Source organism: Ostrea edulis, chromosome 2, assembly GCF_947568905.1.
Source record: "Ostrea edulis chromosome 2, xbOstEdul1.1, whole genome shotgun sequence".
Lineage (NCBI taxonomy): Eukaryota > Metazoa > Mollusca > Bivalvia > Ostreida > Ostreidae > Ostrea > Ostrea edulis.
This window is the reverse complement of record NC_079165.1, coordinates 39,971,809-39,993,032: the sequence shown is the minus strand read 5'-3', so window position 1 is coordinate 39,993,032 and position 21,224 is coordinate 39,971,809. Positions and strand designations below refer to the sequence as shown.

At 35.6% G+C, this 21,224-nt stretch overlaps 1 protein-coding gene across 7 annotated transcripts; it reads left to right on the top strand.

Moving 5' to 3' along the window:
- Positions 1–1,166: 1,166 nt before the first annotated feature.
- Positions 1,167–10,656, top strand: LOC125679400 (uncharacterized). Of its 7 annotated transcripts, XR_008799937.1 has the most exons (8): positions 1,248–1,365; positions 2,036–2,421; positions 2,912–3,026; positions 3,645–3,772; positions 6,722–6,769; positions 7,023–7,137; positions 7,369–7,478; positions 9,765–10,656. XR_008799937.1 is itself a non-coding variant. In XM_048918620.2 (7 exons), exons 1-7 carry the CDS (start codon positions 1,317–1,319, stop codon positions 9,860–9,862), a joined length of 663 nt encoding a protein of 220 aa, XP_048774577.1. In that variant the 5' UTR covers positions 1,167–1,316; the 3' UTR covers positions 9,863–10,656. The 7 variants fall into 7 exon arrangements, 5 of the variants coding, with proteins under 5 accessions (XP_048774577.1, XP_056009952.1, XP_048774580.1 ...); XM_048918620.2 differs by lacking the exon at positions 2,036–2,421 and having other exon boundaries at positions 1,167–1,365; XM_048918621.2 differs by lacking the exon at positions 2,036–2,421 and having other exon boundaries at positions 1,252–1,365; positions 7,023–7,125.
- Positions 10,657–21,224: the final 10,568 nt, after the last annotated feature.

The window sequence follows — 21,224 nt, the reverse complement described above, 5'->3', positions numbered from 1 at the left end:
GGAGTGCGGGTGTTCGAACCTATCTAAATTTCCATCAGCATCTTTACAATTTTAATTTCTTCTTTTTTTCATTAACCTTATGACACATTTTGAAATAAAACAATGTTCAATCTATATGTTTTAAATTGCATGCCATGCAATTGTAAATACAGCAAAATAGCCACAAATCACATTTATTTTCCATTGGTTGATTGTCAGGTCAAACTTTAATTAAAAAAAAAAAGCACTATCATCCAAGTATTGATGGTTCTGGAGCCCTTCGAAAACGAACCAAAATGAACCACAATTTCAAGACTTTCTCCGTCGTTTTTAAATACGGTAGTAGTAGCCTGAGCATTTTTACCAAAAATATTTTTTTTATGTTATCAATATCAACTTTAACAATATTCAAATATGAAAACATCTAGCTGGTTCTGTGACTCTTCTGGTATTTCTGACAATAATATTGTGTCATTTGCATGTAGAAAAAGAAATAATTTTGAATAAATGTTAAGAATAGTTCCTAATTTTTCAGATAAACGAGAAAGACTTTTGACATTGTTGCTATACCTGAATACTTTAAGGTTATTCAGATATAAAGCAAACAGAAATGGTGAAAGATTTTCACCCTGTCAAACTCCAACATTATTGTAAAATGAACTAATTGATGAGGAAACACAAGGAGAGCTTACGTCTTTCTTCACTCTAGTCTGTCGGTAGAAATAGACTACAATGTTAAACATTATACACGCATGTCTAAAATGAAAATGCATTTTAGATTCAATGGCAAACTTAGATTCAAAATCGTTTTTCGATAAGCAGAGTGGGGAGGGGGGTGGTATGATAGAATGCGTACACGCTCGCTCGTTTCATTAACTTTAGTTTTACATCATGTGAAAATACTTAGTACTAGTATAACACAGTATGTTAAACTATTACTCTTCCTTAGTTCCAACTTTTATAATTACATACCTACAGAGTGAATTCATCTCTATTTTCTGTTCCTGTAAATACAAATGTAGCATGAATCGAATTTGACTTTTTATTTAACACTAATGAGGATAGGGACGGTCGATTTGAAGATAAACTACATGTATGTACAAATATTTTTGATGGTCGATGCAAAAGGACAATAAATATTTCATTTAAGAATTTCTGCCGATAAAACACACTTTGACACTTTCCCCGATTATCGAACGTTCAATGTTTCTTAAAGGTGTGTACTATTCATTTTAATAGTGAATAGATATAAAAGGGATATTTAGTATCCTTGTGTTTAGTTATTTCATATACAAGTTGTTATAGGTACATCCGCATAGTGTTAATTATCGTAAGCAATGAAGATATGGTTTTCAGCAGTATTCATTAATTTCATCACATACTTTGGTAAGTGGAATTTAATTGTTGTAGTGAATGGTTTGTAAATCTTATTCTTATTCAACATTTACCTATCAACAAGAAAAAGGGGCATATTTCTTTCTTTATCATTATTTAGAAACAGAGAGTCAACACAATTCTCTGACCCTTAGGTAATTTAAACTCGTTCTCATTTGTCACCCGAAAATTTTGATTAGCTTTAATTATGAAGTTATTATATAAGTATTACAAAATTTGTTTATGACTTCATCTAGCGTAAGAATTACATGTAAGTAGTTCAGTTCAGTCTTGACGCTCGTTCAGAACAGACGTGGGTGTTGTTGTTTATGTCGTCCCATATTACAATCGAAAATTTCAATATGCTCTGTTTGTTCTGTATTAGTACTTTAGTTTTAGTGCTAGTTTGAATTTTTTAAAATTTAGTTTTCATTATTGCCATTCAAATATTTTGTCCTGAAAAAGGGACATATATAATTATATATATATACATGTGTATATATATATATATATATATATATATATATATATATATATATATATATATATATATATATTATATATATATATATATATTTGTGTAGGTGTTTCCATAATTTACAAAGTATTGAAATCACTAAAATGATAAATTCTAAATCATTTGAAAGCGTAGTGGAAGAATCATTTTTGTTTCATTGTGTAGATCTGTAGAAAGAAAACCCAGAAACGGAAACGGAAATGCAAAAATATCGCCAAACACACCACTCACAATTCTCTACTTTAGTCCCGTGGGAACCCGGGTTAGAATAGGTCCTCAGTACCCTTTGCTTGTCGCAGAAGGCAACTAAATGGGGCGGTCCTTCGGATGAGACCGCAAAAACCGAGGCCCTGTGTCACAGCAGGTGTGGTACGATAAAGATCCCTCCCTGCTCAATGGCCATAAGCGCCGAGCATAGACCTAAATTTTGCAGCCCTTCACCGGCAGTGGTGTCGTCTCCATATGAGTGAAAGATTCTCGAGAGGGACGTTGAACAATATTCAATCAATCATTGGTGCTTCCTTTGAATCCTCATAGACAACCCTTTAAAGGTAATAGAATACATGTAACCAAGAACGACTTCTTTAATTAGTACAATTACTAGAGATTTTTTTAGTCCCTCTATGGTCGTTATAACGATCTAGTTTGTCAATACAACCTATCAATCATTGGATCAAATGCTGTCTGACGTGTTTCATACCGATTGTTAAGCCGTTCTTGGCACACTGATTTTGACTGCGGATAACTCCGTTTACCTGAGCAGGATATAGGGCTCACGGCGGGTATGACCGGTCGACAGGGGATGCTTACTCCTCCTAGGCACCTGATCCCACCTCTGGTGTGTCCAGGGGTCCGTGTTTGCCCAACTATCTATTTTATATTGCTTGTATGAGTTGTGAGATTGTTCGCTGTTCGTTATCTTCACCTCCCTTTCGGTCTCTCTAAATGTACAAGTATATGAATTGTATACGAATTTTGAATATATCTCCTTCCAAAAACAATTGAAATTTATTTTTCATTATAATGAAATCAACATTGTAGTGCCAAATGATGGTAGCTGTTCTGAGAAATCATTGTCATCAGCTATTATCAACTGTACAACGACTTTTAATGTCACTGTATTTAACAACCCACATGACAGGAATCTGGTGTGCAGGTATAGAACACGTACACGCATGTGACTATGTTCATGTACGTATATATAATAGTTAAAGTGTCTATTTTGTACTATAATCAGGGTCAGCAGGATCCACAGGAATGGGTGTGTCCTTCAAGCAGAGATTACATTGCATGTCTTAGTCGGCATTCTAATCTTCAAAGCTGGGTCTTAGTCTATAAGACTCGATCCTAATCTTTTGTCAACAAGGACAGGACCTATTCTACAAAACTGGGTCCTAGTCAATACGACTGGGTACTAGGTACAGTGCACATGAATACTGGGACCGGTCGCAACAGCTCGGTGATTGAGTGTTCGCTTCGTAACTGGGAGCTCGTGAGCTCATACCAAATTTAAGACGTAACTATAGGTAGGGATTGCTCCTTCGCAAAACGCTCGGCTTGTAGAAGTGAGAATCACGGGTCTTTCGGATATTACCTCAAAACGGAGGTCCCGTGTAGCGGTAGGCGTTGGCACATTCAAGATCGGCTCTTCAATTCATCCAAAAGTCTTGACGTGCAAATTCTCACGAGCTCTAAAGCATGCATTGATTCATGTAACTTAGATGACATTTTCATTTCTATATAAGCCTATTTACCGTAATTTTGATTATTTGAGGGCCTTCCGAACATCCCTTACTTGTCCTGAGAAGGTATTTCGGGATTGTGACAGAGATCCTATACTCATAGCGAGGAACAGCATTGCTCTACAGTACGTTTCAAATGTATGTGGATGTGTTGGTGAAGGTAAGATGTTCTAAGCAACGTCTTAAGCATTGTACAGTCACTTGACGGAAGTGAGCTACCAAATATGGAATGTTCGATATGAAGTGAGTTTAGATTCAGTTTTGATAGAATGAACATTTAGAAAAAAAACATTATTGAATATTAGGTATATTCAAAATTCATGTCTCTGCAACAGTTTGTCATGAAAGACACTGTAGAGTATTTTAAAAAAAAAGAGATGGTTTTCAAAATACATAGGAAGCTTTTTCTTTATTTGGAAACTCATTATCTCCTCGAAACATACATTTTACGTAACAAGTAATGTCCTTGTATATTCAAAATCCATGTCTCTGCAATAGTTTGTCATGAAAGACACGATAGAGTATTTTTAAAAAAAAAAGAGATTATTTTTAAAATACATAGGAAGCTTTTTTATTTGGGAACTCATTATCTCATCGAAGCATACATGTCCTTGCAGTGAAATACGAGAACTTCATTTAAAATGCATGGCAAGTTAAACGTTGAAATATTTGATCATTTGCCTTTCAATTGTATATCTTATTTGCAGTGTATAATTTTCATTAGCATTTATATGATCCCTGTATCGTATATTTCTTATAACAATTATTTGCATTCCATATTTTTCATTTTCCTTCTTGTATTTTATAAAAAAAATTCTATTTTTATTATGTAAATGGCCTATTGCATTACTTCAACAGCTTGGTTTACAATCAGACCGGTCACACCCACTGTGACCCCTATATCCTGATCAGGTAAACGGAGTAATCCGTAGTCAAAACCAGTGTGTAAAGAATGGCCTAACTATTGGTATGAAACACGTTGGACAACATGTTACCCAATGACAGGTTGTATCGGCAAACTATATCGTTATAACGACCATAGAATATGCAAAATGCTGTCTTTAAATGAGACTGTTTAAACCCCTGTAACATCAGCTTGTTTCTCAGTAGCCTGCCTCGATTTAAAAACTGATCATACGCTGAACAAACTCTTGCGATTCCAATTAGTTGAGAGAGATAAACACCACATGCAGGTGATAATGGAATATTGCTACATAAATATGGGAAGTAGACAATGGAGAAGCTGACGCAGAAGACTGTCATAAAGTTGAGTTGTTAGTTTGCCATCTTGTACATTTCTTGATATACTTGTTTTACTTATATCGTGTTAGTCAGTGGTAACCTTTTGAAAGTTGATCCCACCTCTCGTGTGTACAGGGACCCTTGTTTGCCCCACTGTTAATGTATTTTTATAGGATTTTTGAGATTTGGTCACTGTTCGTTATCTTCACTTTTTCATACAATACAAATGGAAAATTTGATGAAAATATAGAATACACATAAATTATATGCATGTAGTACAAATGTACGGAAGCCGATATGTGCCAGGGTATAGAATTAATATTTATTTAACTGGCGGCCGCCACTTATTATCTGGCGGCCGCCATATAAATTAACTGGCGGCCGCTACTTAATTTATCTGGCGGCCGCCACTTAATTTATGTGGCGGCCACCACTTATTATCTGGCGGTCACCAGTTAATTTATGTGGCGGCCGCCAGTTAATTATATGGCGGCCGTCAGTTAATTTATGTGGCGGCCGCCAGTTAATTTATATGGCGGCCGCCAGTTAATTTAACTGGCGGCCGCCATATAAATTAACTGGCGGCCGCCAGATAAATTAAGTGGCGGCCGCCACTTAATTTATATGGCGGCCGCCACTCAGTTTAAATAATTTATATGGCTGTCACCAGTTATTCAATTCCTCTCTCTTTCTCTATCTCTCTCTCAAAATGAAAGGGGTGCAATCCCTCCCAATGCTTAGTAATATGTACATGTATGTGATATATATATATATATATATATATATATATATATATATATATATATATACAGAATTAAGAGCATTAAATTATTGTTTTTCGATTGTACTGTTAAATACGTAGACCCACGGAGCTGACCCTCCATTTTTTTGACAACGTTCAATTTCTATTATTTTCACATGCAAACTATAATTATTTTTACATGTGAAATAAGATTAATTGGCAGATTGGCCCCCACCCCACTCTTTTGGTGGTAGTAATGAATGGTAAAAATGTAATAATGAATGAACTGATCAATTGAAGAATGAACGGAGCCCTCTCCCTTCAATTTAGGAGTACGAAGTTTGGACAAAAGAGACATTTTAGGTTCCTTTTCTGCTTGTCAACAATTGTAGAAGACAATTTCTCCTCCGACTGTTCCAATACACTTTGAAAAACGATGCTGCGTATTTGCGTACTATTCTAAATCTTTCCAAAATAATCACTCAGCGATACGAATTACATTGTTTTAGCAATTGGCAGCCGCCATATATGAATTAAGTGGCGGCCGCCAGATAAAATAACTGGCGGCCGCCAGATAATAAGTGGCGGTCGCCAGTTAATTTATATGGCGGCCGCCAGTTAAATTAAGTGGCGGCCGCCCGATAAATTAAGTGGCGGCCGCCAGTTAAATAAATATTAATTCTATACCCTGGCACCTATCGGCTTTCGTACAAATGGAAAATTAGTGCCTAAAATACTTACATGTACATGTATTTACATGTAACTCTAGAATAGTCCCGTGGGGATCCGGGTTTAAATAGGTCCTCAGTACCCCCTTGCTTATCTTAAGAAGAGGCGACTAAATTGAGAGTGCTTCGGATAAGACCGCAAAAACCAAGGCCCCGTGTCACAGCAGGTGTAGCACAATAAAGATCCCTTCCTGCTCAAAGGCCGTAAGCGCCGAGCATAGGCCTTAATTGTGCACCGCGCAATGGTGACATCTCCAGTCTCGATTTGGAACGTTAAACAATATACATGTACAATCAATCTGCGCAGAGATAAAAAAAAACAACAACACCCCAATTCAGGATTTTTGATAAAGGATATGTACACAAGTTCATGCTAAACCTTTCTATCCTGTTTCAGAAATACCGGTATGCACTCAAAACTCGATTGAAGACAAACTTATCCCTGGTGAGGTTTTTTTCCTGATTTACTTCAAAAAATTTATAATTTGTCAATTTTAAAATCAAACTACATGTACATGTATCTAAATTGAAAGAAACAACGGAAGGCCTGGGTTTTTTTTAAAGATTTGATCAAATTTGTTCATTGTCGATATTTTTTCGTATATACCATTATAAATCTAACAGACACTCATGATTAATTAGTATTGTAATACTATTACGACATGAAATGGTCAACTATGTTTATAATTCACCCTTAGACAAACACAATACCAACTGTTCCGAAGAGGGATTTCAGAATACAAATAGAAAATACTACGATGCTTTCAACTCATCTGTGTTGGCGAAACCATATGACAAGTTGTATGTATGCAGGTAAACCTTTTTTAAATAATTGAAATGTCCTAAATAATGTGCTGAAGTATATTGTAAGTGAAGTCAAACTCGGGTTCTATACAATGGTAACCGTGATTTTGCTGTGTGAATAATTGTTTATTTTCCATATTGACTTTATGCATTTTGAAATGATCAAAGTCTATTAGTCCACGCACACAACTTATCTAAGTTCTTGAATTGTATTTATATTATATTTTCCCACAATCACAGTGCTTTTAAAACATTGGTGTACAGTACCATTAGGGACTTCATGAGTTGTAAACGTGAAGGAGCTAACATTCTTGCGATGAAATATGTTGCCGATGCATGTGATTGTACCAGTAAGTATGCAAGTTTTACGAGTGGTATCTTGATGTTTTTAGTTTGTGTTTAATATACTTAAAATCGATAATCTCAATATTTTAAAAATCTGGAATGATCTTCGTCGTTCGTATTTTACGAAAATCCAACCATGATATTAGATTGTCACAATTTGATTTTCCTCATTTCTTGGTCACTAAATGGTCCTGTTGCTTTCCGAGGAACACTTCTAGTATACCGGTCCCCAAAATATCGCGCTAAAATAAGTGCCACCAAAGGCGGTTTAGTACATGTGTATATATATATATATATATATATATATATATATATATATATATATATACGATGGCGTGAGCTATCGGTGAAATCGTTAAAACGGCAAAATATCGTATAATTAAGCCCAAAATTGAATTCCCTGTGTTAAATAATATTTAAAAAACTGGTTTTTAAACACAATTTTTAGCTCACTTGAGCTGAAAGCTCATGTGAGCTTTTCTGATTGCCTGTTGTCCGTCGTCTGTCCGACTGCCTGTAACCGTTTTACATTTTCGACTTCTTCTCCAGAGCCACTGGACCAATTTCAATCAAACTTGGCCAAAAGCATCCTTGGGTGAAGGGCTTTCAAGTTTGTTCAAATGAAGGGCCATGTCCCTTTCAAAGGGGAGATAATCACAAAAATAGGGTTGGGTCATTTAAAAATCTTCTTCTCAAGAATCACTGGGACAGAAGAGGTGAATATTACATGAAAGCTTCCTGAAATAGTACAGATTAAAGTTTATTCAAATCATTGCCCCCGGGGTAGGATGGGGTTGATCAAAATTTTACATACAAATATATAGGTAAAATCTTTAAAAATCTTCTTAAGAACCACTGAGCCAGAAAAGCTGATATTTACATGAAGTCTTCTGACATAGTGCAGATTCAAGTTTGCTCAAAGCATGGTCCCCGGGTCCCGGTAGGATGGAGCCACAAAGAGGATCAGTTTTACATGCAAATATATAGGGAAAATCTTTAAAAATCTTCTTCTCAAGAACCATCGGGCCAAATAAGTTGACATTTACATGAAAGCTTTCTGACATAGTGTAGATTCAGGTTTGCAAAAAAGCATGGCCTCCAGGGGTAGGTTGGGGCCATAATAGGAACTAAAGTTTAAAGGGTTTTACATGCAAATATATATGGAAAGTCTTCAGATATGGGCCAAGGTGACTCAGGTGAGCGATGTGACCCATGGGCCTCTTGTTTAAATTCAAAATGAAAACAGAATGCAAAAAGACGAATGTTTTATGTTCCAAAATCGATAGAATCCGTTGTTTAGGAATATTGTGACGTGTGCGTTATCTTACGTAATTCTCCTGAATTACGGTAATCTTCACTGATGTTGATGAAAGCAAACTGAATTTCTTTGGGGATTGAGAAAGGATATTGATTCTTCCTTTTTTACAAAAAAAAAAAAAAAATCTTGTACGTGTAACATTTGGGGAAAAACTTTTTTAAAACGTTTTGATTGACATTTTAACCAACGGATACTTCCGAAATGGGGGCTGCCCAAAACATCCATGCTAAATTTCTTTAAAATCTAAATGATAGACTCACATGATCACCTTTACTTATCGGGGCTCCGCCCCCAAGCCCCCGCTTAATTACGCTCAATCGCCGCTGGGCTTTCTAATCAATTTATTTCACGAAACATTGGCGAGTTTCACGTCTCAGCTTCCGAGGTGAAAATGCAAATACCTGTGTGTTTACAGTCCGCTTAGCAACGGCAAGGGGGATAACTGTTCATATACAGTCGCGTGCTATTGAGGACCGGTTTACTAGAAACTTCCCCTTTCCGATTGCACAATCGGAAGGCTTCAGCGATCACATCAGTGATAATAAGCGAGAAGTTATTGTATGATAGCGGTGGCTCTTGTTAATTTCATTTATCACGTGTTTTTCACAGCTATTAGTGGCTTATTTAGCGTCTTCTATATTCCGCGTCCCAGTATCGGACCTTAATACACTGCACATAGAAGAGTGTACTTATTAATACAAGTTAATTTGATCAATAAATACTTCCGCCAACCAAAACATTACATAAAGTCCTCAAAACTGATATATTTATTCTCGAATCAAAAGATAAAAGGCAGCACTGAAACTAAAATCATTTTTACATTTATTCTCACAAAAGAAAGAAAATTAAATTATTTTTGTACTTAGAGTAATCTTCCCTTGAATGGTACTCTAAAATGATTTTATTGCTCTCAATACTGGTATGTACACTAATTACTTTGATTATTTTAATGAATGATTTATTCTATTTTCAGAAAAGTGTGACTCTAACTCGACAGAGAGAAAATTCGTTGACTTTCGATGCAGTCTATTTCTTTTTTCCATCAGATTAATTTACAAGTTATACTTTTAAAATCTTTGTAATATTTGTTATTTTTATGCCCCCGAGATAGAAGATCAGGGGGAGGGGGTATATTGTTTTTGTCCTGTTTGTCATTCTGTCTGAAACTTTAACCTTGCAAATAACTTTCGAACAGTAAGTGCTAGAGCTTTGATACTTCATATGAGTATTCCTTGTGACAAGAACTTTCTGTGGGTACCAACATTTTTTTACCCTTGACCTTGGAGTTTGACCTACTTTTTGAAAACTTTAACCTTGCTAATAAATTTTGAACAGTAAGTGCTAGAGCTTCGATATTTCACATTAGTCTTTCTTGTGACAAGACGTTTCCGTGGGTACCAAAATGTTTTACCCTGTGACTTTGGAATTTGACCTACTTTTAAAAGAAATCGGCATTCGTCATAACTTCTAAATGGTAAATTTATATTAGAGCTTTCATATTGCATATGAGCATTTCTTGTGACAAGATCTTTCTACTGGTACATGTACCAATATATTTGTCCTTGTGACATTGACCATCTTTAGCATTGGCCATTATTGGGGGCATTTGTGTTTCACAAACACATCTTGTTTGGTTTGGTACATGATATAATGTTGTACTACGAACACACCTATGGACCGTTAATTACATTTATGTATACTAGTATGCTGTATTTTATTTAGTGACGTATGCTTCTTTATTTCCAAATGCATCAATGAACATGTACCGCTTCTTTTCTTCGTGATTTTCTTTTTAAGAATTACAACTATGTTTACTTCACCTCATGAGTTATCAATTTGTATACTAAATAAAGGTTTAAACTGTCTATTGTATACTCATTACTGTTGTACGTGAGAATTTCGTAACATGTGAAAAATTGTATCGGAACCTTTTTCCTTCTTTAGTGCAGCAAAATATAAACTCAAAACAAGTAGGTATTTCATTGTTAGTCCCAGCTGATTCAAATAAATACAAGTATCATTTGGATCAAAATTCTTCGCTCTATCAGACGTGTTTCCCCGAGTCGTGTTTGATGTACAGTGTACATGTAATTACTATGGAGCCTATGCCGATTGAACAGACCTAGAGATCAACCAATTTTGTGCTATTTACAAATAATATATAAATTCATGGAATGCATTTTACAGATTTATTACTAGTATAGGAATTGAATTACTTTTATAATACTAATAATAATAATACCATATTTATATAGCACCCTTTTCATACACTATGTACGCTCAAAGGTGCTTTACAATGCATATATACCTTACAAGGGAATGTTATACACATAATACATAGAAAATAAATAAAACATTAAAAGCTGTACCTATCCTCATTGTACATATAAAACATGAAAACACAAGATACCATAAATATGCTAGATAAGAATAAACATCAGTTTCAGGGCGTATTAAAATAATAATGAAATACACACACGCACACACACCATATAATGTCTCAGGTATAATACATTAAAACATACAATTCCCCCCCCCCCTTTTTTTTATAGCACTTTTCGTTTATTTTGTTATAAGGACAGCTTTTACACACTCTGTAAAACAAACATCTTGTTGCAGAACAGGTACAATTTATCAACATCTACAATGATTTGCCAGTGACTTGAAATCGGCCATAGGTGGGTTCCTCAGTCGCTACCCCTTGAATCATGCGGTAAATTCTGGAATTTATTCCCAGCGCCGAGCATACTCGTAGGCCTAAATTCTGCAGCCCTTCAGCGGCAATAGGGTAGTCTCCATATGAGTGAAAAATTCTCTCGAGATGGACGTTAAACAAAATATAAAGTCAATCAATTATCCCAGCTGAGAGAAAATGCACAAGAAAAACTAATTATACTACATACAGTACGACCACGACGACAGGTGGGATCAACACCCAGTAAAAATCGTGTGAACATCTCCTATGGGTAGTAGAAATAAATTTCATTTTTAAAATACATGAGAATATGAACTGCAATGCTTCACGTCGGCAAACTTCATGAAGCGCTTAAACAGACATATACACATATCCTTTAGATACAAAAAGATATTGCAAAAGACGTAAACATGTTTTCTGAAATCCATTTGTTTCACTCCCTAACGCAAAATTACTTTATCTTGGGGGATGGGGCATGTGTTTTCTTTGTTATAACATTAAAATTTAAATTTTCATAATAAAACTCCGAAACATTTTCTTTACAAGATTAAATGTAATAAGACCTCCATTCAAACACCATATTCAGCATTCGTGGTTTTTGTCGCAAAATTATGTGTGTTTAGTGCAAGAATCATGGTGCATTCTCATTTTAATCGGAATTATATTAGGTGCAATAAAGTAGCCCTCTCCGATTTTTAAAATTCTCCCATCTCCCCCATATATCAGAGAAGGCTACATTATTGCAGCTAGAATATTATGTATGATATCATAAAGATAATGTGCTGCCTTTTTTCTGCATTTTGACATAAACTAGCTATTTTTATGCAGGGTTTCTTCTTGAAAAGATTGAGCGAAAGGAAAAAGTTTATATTCATTTTTATACCATAAATGTATCTTTCTCGTGCAAATAAATGTGATCGAAAGGTGTGTTCCATGTTTCCGGGGGGGGGGGGGGGGGGACCCGGTTACTAAAATTATCATTTTAATTAAGTTTGGAGATACTGGGTCCCTTTTTATGCTACAATACTCCAAATAACTATATACAAATTATACCAAACTGTATTGAACATGACCCGTTGTATGAAATACTGAATTTAGTATTTCTTTACAGCTTTGAATTATACACACAAATATCACATTCTTTATCCCTTGACTCTATGTCCTGTATGTATGTTAACATTGTTCTGTCGTATGTTACATGCAACTGCTCAATCTAACACGCATGTGCTTTCATTTAAAACAAACATGCTTTGTTCTTCTTGTGATTTCTATCCCCTTTTAAAAGTGCTCACTTGATTATTTACCTAATCATACATGTAACTACCGGAAGAACATTCGGCACACCTTTGTTGTTTTCCTTCATGCAAGTTCTCTCCTTAAGAAGGATAGGACATTATCATAACTATAGACTGTTCAATATCTTTACGAAAAGAGCCAATGACAGGAGGCCATGATGATATAGTAACCCTGGATAAACTCACTCCTATTTCATTACACGTTCCCTCAGTAAAACAAATAAGTAGATCAAAAGCTTGTCTATGTGTTTGATGGCCCGCGGTCTGATTTTGTCAGTACTGTATTTTTACAATATGCAAGTTATTAAAACAATGGAGACACTGCTGTCCTGCTATATACAGGATACTATTAGGAGGTACATTACAATGTAAAGTACTTGTAAATGAGACCGCATGAAGAATTAGTTCATTTAGTTTTGTCTGTCAAAATTCATCAAAGAGGATTATAAGCCTTAGAGGAACGCGTATTGTCCAATATCCCTGAAACAAAATAAGCTTTTTATACAACACTGAGGACGACTTTCAGAATGACGTTCTCATGCTAACCCGAATAACCTTCTCCATATTTCGAATAAACGTCTTGGGCCTAATTTGATGCGATTAGTCTTCCTCCAGTGCAACTGTAGGTAGTTAAACTCTAAACTGGTGACGTTTAAATCCGAGTAATGTATACATGTAGGTTATGTCTGTTGTGCTTCATACATAATAAAATATTGTATAAATCACTGAATATAAAAAGAACGTAGCTCTCTCTTAACTGTATTCCTGTGGGAATCCGGGTTAGAATAGAATAAAAAACAAACTGAGACCCGTGTCACAGCAGGTGTGGCACGATAAATATCCCTCCCTGTTCAATGGCCATAAGCGTCGAGCATAGGCCTAAATTTTGCACCCCTTCATCAGCAATGGTGACATCTCCATATGAATGTAAAATTCTCCATAGGGACGTTAAACAATACCCAATCAATCAATCAATCAATCTTACTTGTCAGCTTTATGTTGAAACACTTTGGATTGATTGATTATTGTTTAATGTCACTCTCGAAAATTTTTCACTCATGGAGACGTCACCATTGCCGATGAAGGGCTGTGAAATTTAGGCCTATGCTCGGCGCGTAGGGCCTTTGAGCAGGGAGGGAACTTTATCGTCCAACACCTACTGTGACACGAGGCATAGGTTTTTGTGGCCTTATCGGAAGGACCGCCCCATTTAATCACCTCTTACGACAAGCAAATGGTACTGAGAACCTATTCTAACCCGGATCCCCACGGAAGAAACATTCTAGATATATTCCTACAAACTTGTTAAAAAAAAGTTGAAAGAATAATTTCTTTTAAAACGCTTCAAGATCATGATCCATGACTACGCGAATTTTAACAATTCCCATCATCTGCACTAAAAGTTTAAGAAACTGGCTTACATACTAGACTTAAATATCTTATAATGACTGTGCTTATGTTCATCTTATTTAGGATATGTCTGTACCTGATCAGTGTGTACAAACATAATCATTACGCCAACTTTTTTTTTATCCCAGAAAAGAGTAACTCCTCTTATGCGTTTAACCCATTCTGATAATGTATCAAGTTCTTTTTCATAATTAGCCCATCGTCTGGCATAATCTTCGACAGAATTCAAAATAGAGATGAAGTTCTGTCGCCAATTAAAAGACCGAGGTTATCTGTATTTAGAACGTTTTAGAATAAGGGATTTGAGGTCCTCATTTTCAACTATATTATCATCACCAGTAATGACATGTCCAGCTGGACTATAGTTGAAAGAAGATGAAAAACAAGAACACGTTGGTGGATTACATATAAGATGGTCTATATCTAGGCACTGCAAAGTTGATGTTTTTTTTATAATTAAAAAGTTTGGATGCAATAGTAAAAGTATAGTTGTAGGATATACAGGGTGTAGATATGGTGTCCGGATAGGGTCATTTGCAAAAGCGTGACTGCGCGTTAGTCACAACACGCCGTCACACCAACAAGCAACGCGCTCTCACGCCAACACACAACGCGCAGAAAAGCAACACGCCTTCGCGCTCTCACGCCAACAAGCAACGCGCCTTCGCGCTCTCATGCCAACAAGCAACGCGCCATCACGCCAACAAGCAACACGCCTTCGCGCCGTGTTGCTTGTTGGGGCGAAGGCGCGTTGCTTGTCGGCGCGAAGGCGAGTTGTGTTAGCGTGAAGGCGCTTGCTTGTCGGTGCGAAAGCGCGCTGCTTGTTGGCGTGAGAGCGCGAAGTCGCCGTGCTTGTCTGCGCGAAGGCGCGTTGCTTGTTGGCGTGAGAACGCTAAGGCGCGTTGTTTGTTGGCGTGACGACGTGTTGTGACTAACGCGCAGTCACGCTTTTGCAAATGGCCCTATCCGGACACCATATGTAGACTTAAACTTGAAATAAGTTAGAATACACGACTGAATCCTTTTATGACGAAGGATGTTGCTTATGCTTCGATCGACCTTTTGATTCAGATGTGCCTGGATTTACGCAATAAACACGTTGTTTTCAAACATTTAACAGTAATGCACAAAACTGTTACAAGGAAATCAACACTAACTTGTTTTTAATCCATTTTCAACATGTCCCGTCCCGGGTTTAAATCACAACTATGATTACGTCAGCCAATTCTTAACTGGTCCCCTATTGTGACAGCGCTTCTCCCAAGACCAGTTAACGTAAACCCGGGACAGGGGACATGTCACTTTTACCAGGGTCTGTTACTACAGGTATTCCATGCAAAGTTGGACTATCATCTCTGGTTATTAACACATCTATGATGTGCCCATGAAGATGTGTTGCATCGGAAACATGCTGCAATAATCCAAGTTCCTTTAACCCCTTCTCTACCGTACCGGTCAATTTGACCGATGGCGCGTAAAAACGGGACAGCGCAAAAGGAGTGCCTCTAAATCTTTCAAACTACGGTCATAAGATATATGATCTATATATCATATTTTTGGAAATTTTCTCTATTTTTTAACTATGTAAAAATCAGTTAAGTAAATGAAGCTATTGAATTAATAAAAACATTTAAAGCGAAAGATGGCTTCGTCTAAATATGACGCAACGCTTTGTCGCAAGGCCATTTTCCCCCTCGATACGATTTTTTTAATCTCCCGTATGAATGCACTATTTTTTATATTTTTGAAAAGCATATATTCTCTGCTTTCAGAACATATAAAAATAATTTCTAATGCCTGGCAAAGTTATAAGAAAATAGCTATTTTTTGCACTTGTACGCTTTCTTACAATTTTATTTCTCAATGTTTAAACAGATCGGCGTTTTACCAATATTCATATATGGAAATAGGGAAAAGTAAATACAGCCTGTAAAAGTACAGGAAATTTTCTTTTTGATGGGCCCTTATTCGTGTTGTAATTCTGTTAGTTTTTATATTACGATAAAATGAAATTGGGACATGCTGCGCGGTTTTCTTTAAAATTAGCGATAAAACGTCGGTGCTGAAAGCGATCGACGCGCATCGCACAATAAAGTAGTGAAAACTATTTGTATTGTCCTCTGTTGGTAATATGAATACTTTTTGATACACTAAAACAATATACATATATGTATGAAATAATCAGCCAGGTATTCTCTGCTTTAAAAAAAAAAAGAAGTATAAAAACCATTATTGGTAAATAACAGTTACACCACCTACTTGTATTGTAACTTCATAAAACACCTAATGAGAATGTTACATCGGTAAAGTGAATAAAAAAAAATACTTCAAATTCAGATATAAACGTTATGTACTATTTATTCGGTATAGAAATAGTTTTTTCTGCCAAACAAAGAAAACAAAAAGACCAGTCTGCATATTGTATATATAATACTTTTTCCCCCGTGATCCGGATCGCGGCCGCGGGCCCGGGGTTTTCTGAAAGTGTCCACGGGCAACACACGTGTTTCCGTTTCAACGAAAAAAAACAACACAACAAACGCTTGTATTGTATTTTACCGGTACATCTTGAAAACGACCTGATGTCAGATGAAGAAGTCTGAAGGTACCTTGGATATCCTGTTGCAGGATGACCCAAACGATCATGCATTCAGTATAAACATGTAAGTTGATGTAGCCACATAGGCCGACTAGAAGAAAAAAACGTTCGCGGTTATGTCATGTGTTATGAAAAATGCACGATTAATATATTAACCGCGATTTGATGCCATAATTTGTCGTTTCATGAAAGAAAATATTTATATTTTATGATATCTAAACCAAGTGTATAACACCCAATTGTTTATTAAGAGCTGAACATATCTGACATCAATTAATCTGTCCTGGCCCGGTATTAATCAGTCTGACCCCCCCCCCCCCCTTTTGGTATCTCCTCACCTGACGCGCGAGTGTAAGAAGAGGGTGGATTTAGTGTACGATGAGAAAAGGGTGGGATGGTTTTAATCAGACTGGGCATTCATGACCATTGGTGCGGAGGCTATTTTCCAAGATTTTCTATGTTTATAAAATTTTTTTATCTTTCTATGAAAAGAAAACACAATCTGTTAGGAAAGCATATATTGCATTATTGTATTATCGTAATAATAGAATTTATTACCGTAATTTGAGGTTTTTCTTCATATTGTAACAGAAATAAAAACAAAATGTGTGTTTGGGACAAAAGGTGTGTGCGTGGGGGGGAGGGGGGGGGGGGTTAACATCAATCAAAATCTGGTTATGACAGGCTATTGAAAAAGCATTTAATTATATGATCCATACATGCTGGTGTGCTATGAGCTGATGGGCATGTGCCCACTTCTTGCTTAGATTTTCTCTAATTTCGACTAAATCCACACCCCATCAGAGTACCATGCCAGGGGATTTAGACACTGTGTACAAATACTTTAAATCTGGGGCCATTCAATTTCCCTCAGAGGCACAATATTTTCGCTGGACACTGTATATTTTTTAACCTGAATTTCTTCAGTATTTGCTCCCATGTATATGTTGGGCATAATGCTAACACCTCCATGATGTATAGTGGGGTGTTTTTTTTTTCAATACACACTCTGCTACACTCGCAAAGTATAATGAAATATTCCATTCATTTGATTTCTAACATATGTATGTAAAACTTATACGGTACCAGATGCGCATTTCGACAAATAATGTCTCTTCAGTGATGCTCAACCGAAATCTTTGAAATCCGAAATAACTATGTATGTAATCCCTTACCAAATAGCACTTCAAATATAGGACATCTCTATCTTTAAATAAATATGATCAGTACTTTCATGCGAAACTGTCCCTTACTATCATGAAGCTTATATTTTGCTTTAAAACACAAACCAATAATTCTTAATTGTATTTTTTCATCTTTAAAAAGGTTATTGACATCCCATTATTTAGTGGGAAGCTTCCAGGTATCTTCCACTAGTGACAGTCTACTGGCAAATCCAGACATGCATTGGAAGTATGTTGATGTGGAGGACACAGGGACACCTGATCCAAGAACTGTGGCATTTCATTCGGAGTGACAACCTGGCATGCAGTTGGTATGACTCTTTGAGGTTGAATATAGGGTTAAATCCGTATACATTTAGTTAACATTCAAATGAATCCAGATAATACATTCACAAATGGAATCATGGCATTATGGTACACTGATATACGTGTACCATTTTACTGTTTATCGTTGCATTACTAGATATAACATGCATACAAAAAGAGACAAACCACGGAAAATCATTATTCTGTTTCTAATTATAAGGTATGCTAAGTGTTTTAAATGCTGACAAATAAGGTATGATGGCCAATACTGATTTTATTTGCATTTTTATTTTCAGATATGGGACCTGATTATTCAGAGAATTGCAGATTTTATGAAGCTGTTTTTGACAGAAGATTTGGTTTTCTCCATCTGTGTTGCCACCAACCATTATGCTGTGATGGTCATATCTAGGGGGAAGGATTGTCATATGCTTCCCGAGGAAGTTCGAAGCCTCTCACTGAAGAGGAACTGTACAGGTATTACTAGTTTTAAAGTACCGATATTGTGACAGTGATTTCCAGTTTAAAACGAATAATAAAATGCATTTTATAAGATTACCTTTACCAAAATTAATCTGGCTGTGCATCTAACAGATTTATTAAATGTGTATTACAATGTACCCCAGATAAAATTTTACAAGTAATTAAACGCATAATATTCAGAGGGCCTTGATTATAGAAAACATTTACAGAGCCAATTGAGTATTCAAAAGCTCTGAGAATACATCAGTATATTGGGGCTAAGTATAAACAATCTTCCTTTTTTTCTTCAGATTTTTGGGCATTATCTTATACATGTCTGCTGAGAAGTTCCAGTCGATAGACAGATATTGGTCAACGCATGCCCCTATCGGAACAACCTAGTATCAAGAATTATGTCTAGAAATATGTTTTAAGAGGTTGAATATAAGAAGAACAATTTTTATTAAATATAATGCAAGTACATTTAAATTTAGTGATTGAAAGTAAGTACTTGAACATTCGTATACAAGTACAATTAACTTGGGGAGGAAAAACGGGCATTATTTTCGCATAGCATTTGATATCATAATGGTGTTGTTGCTTAGCAACCAAATATATTTGAATATTTAAAAAATGATTATTTTTTTTTAGATTTTAACAGGAAAGATCTTTGTTTTAATGTTGCAATATTTATACTATTTAGTGGGATACAATGGCAAAACGTCATATTATTAGAAAATGATGAATATGTATATGAAGTACGAAATTTTCATTTTATGACCTTTGACCTTAATTCTCTTCATTATATTTTTTGTTAAAAACCTTTTAAAATGATTAAGATCTAGTCAAAGATTATATTTTTAAAATAATGTGACATTTACTAATCATCATGCAATGTAATTATGTTTGAATTGTGTCGAATGGATGTAGAAAGGCAAATTATGGTCAAAATTACACCATGAGTGTTGTTACTTAGCAACCAAAACTATTTGTTTATCAATAAAATTGATTAATTTGATTGTGATGTTTTTGTAGTATTTTAAAAGACATATCAGCTCATTATGGGCCGGTACGAGCCGGCCCATTCTATGAAATAAGAATTTGAGAAGTGTATGAGTTTCTGCGGGATGAGTGTGTATTTTTTTTTTAAGTTGGATTACTGATTATCATGATACGTTTTCATTTTGTATGTAAAGTAATTCGGTGGTGTTTTCTAAACATTTGTTTTTGTTTGTTTGTTGTTGTTTTTTTGTGTAACACACAGGTCACGTGCGCTTATCTGCTGACCTATTTATAGAGGTGGCGTCATTTTTTTTTTATTTTTTTTTGAAAAATGCATAATTCCAAGGGTGCTAAAGAATGTTTTGATTATTGCATTATACTATTTTGTTAAATATTGTCACAGGTTGTGCCAATAAAATTTTCAATCTTGAATAAATCTGATTTATTTCACAGCGAAAGGTTATGATATTTGGATAACCCAAATTAAATGTCACAGTTTTAATATGGAAAGTGTGAAATTAAATTAATGCAGTATTCATGCAACAGTCATTGGTTGAATTATTTTGCACATTAGAAAATGTTTGCTTAATATATTCAAGTGATAAAAGCTCAATATTTTCCAATAATGAACATTGTAAATATTTATCAAACTTGAGCAGAATAACCCATATCTATTATTTTGAGGTCATTCAGATGAGGCTTGTAAGCCATGGTCCTGTGTCACGATAGGCGTTAGCACGATAAAGAACCCTCACTGCTCAATTCGCCCGAAGGTGACGTCTCTATAAGAGTGAAAAATTCGAGAATGAGACGTAAAGCAGCATATAAACACATTATTCTGAGGTCACAATGGTTTACGGTTAAGGTTCAGACTGCTCTTTAAAAAAGTCCACTGGAGAACCTTTGCCTACTGGACATACACGTAGTTCACAGATCTTTAAGGAGTAACAGATTACTGTTCATTTTGTATGTTAATGGGTCGAATTTGGACACTTGTCCAATCAATATGTTTACGAGACAGTTTTAGTTTATGGAAACAATGATACTCTCTTGGAAATTTGTTCGGCCCATAACTTTGGTGCGTGCACCAATGTTTCTTGTACATTTAGAATTTCCTATTTTTGACTCGAATCCAGTGAGAGGGGTCGTAATATATATATTCCAGAGAAAAAATATTGCAAAAATGTGCACTTAAATGACCTTTGACCCCGTAGAACTCCTTGGGGTCATGGGATAACATGACAAACTTTATGAAAAAAATGTTCCCTGTCCAATTCGTAACAAAATTATATATCACATGCCTACCTAAAATCGTGATACATGCAGATGTAACTCGATTTAAAAATATTGTCATTTAGTCTTTAAAAACCTCTAAAATGTGCCGGTAGAGAAAGGGTTAAAAGGTCTGTAATATCGTGAAAGTACCACCTATGATTTTCAAGAAATGTCATTGCAATCTCCTCTTTTCTTATCTTTCCGT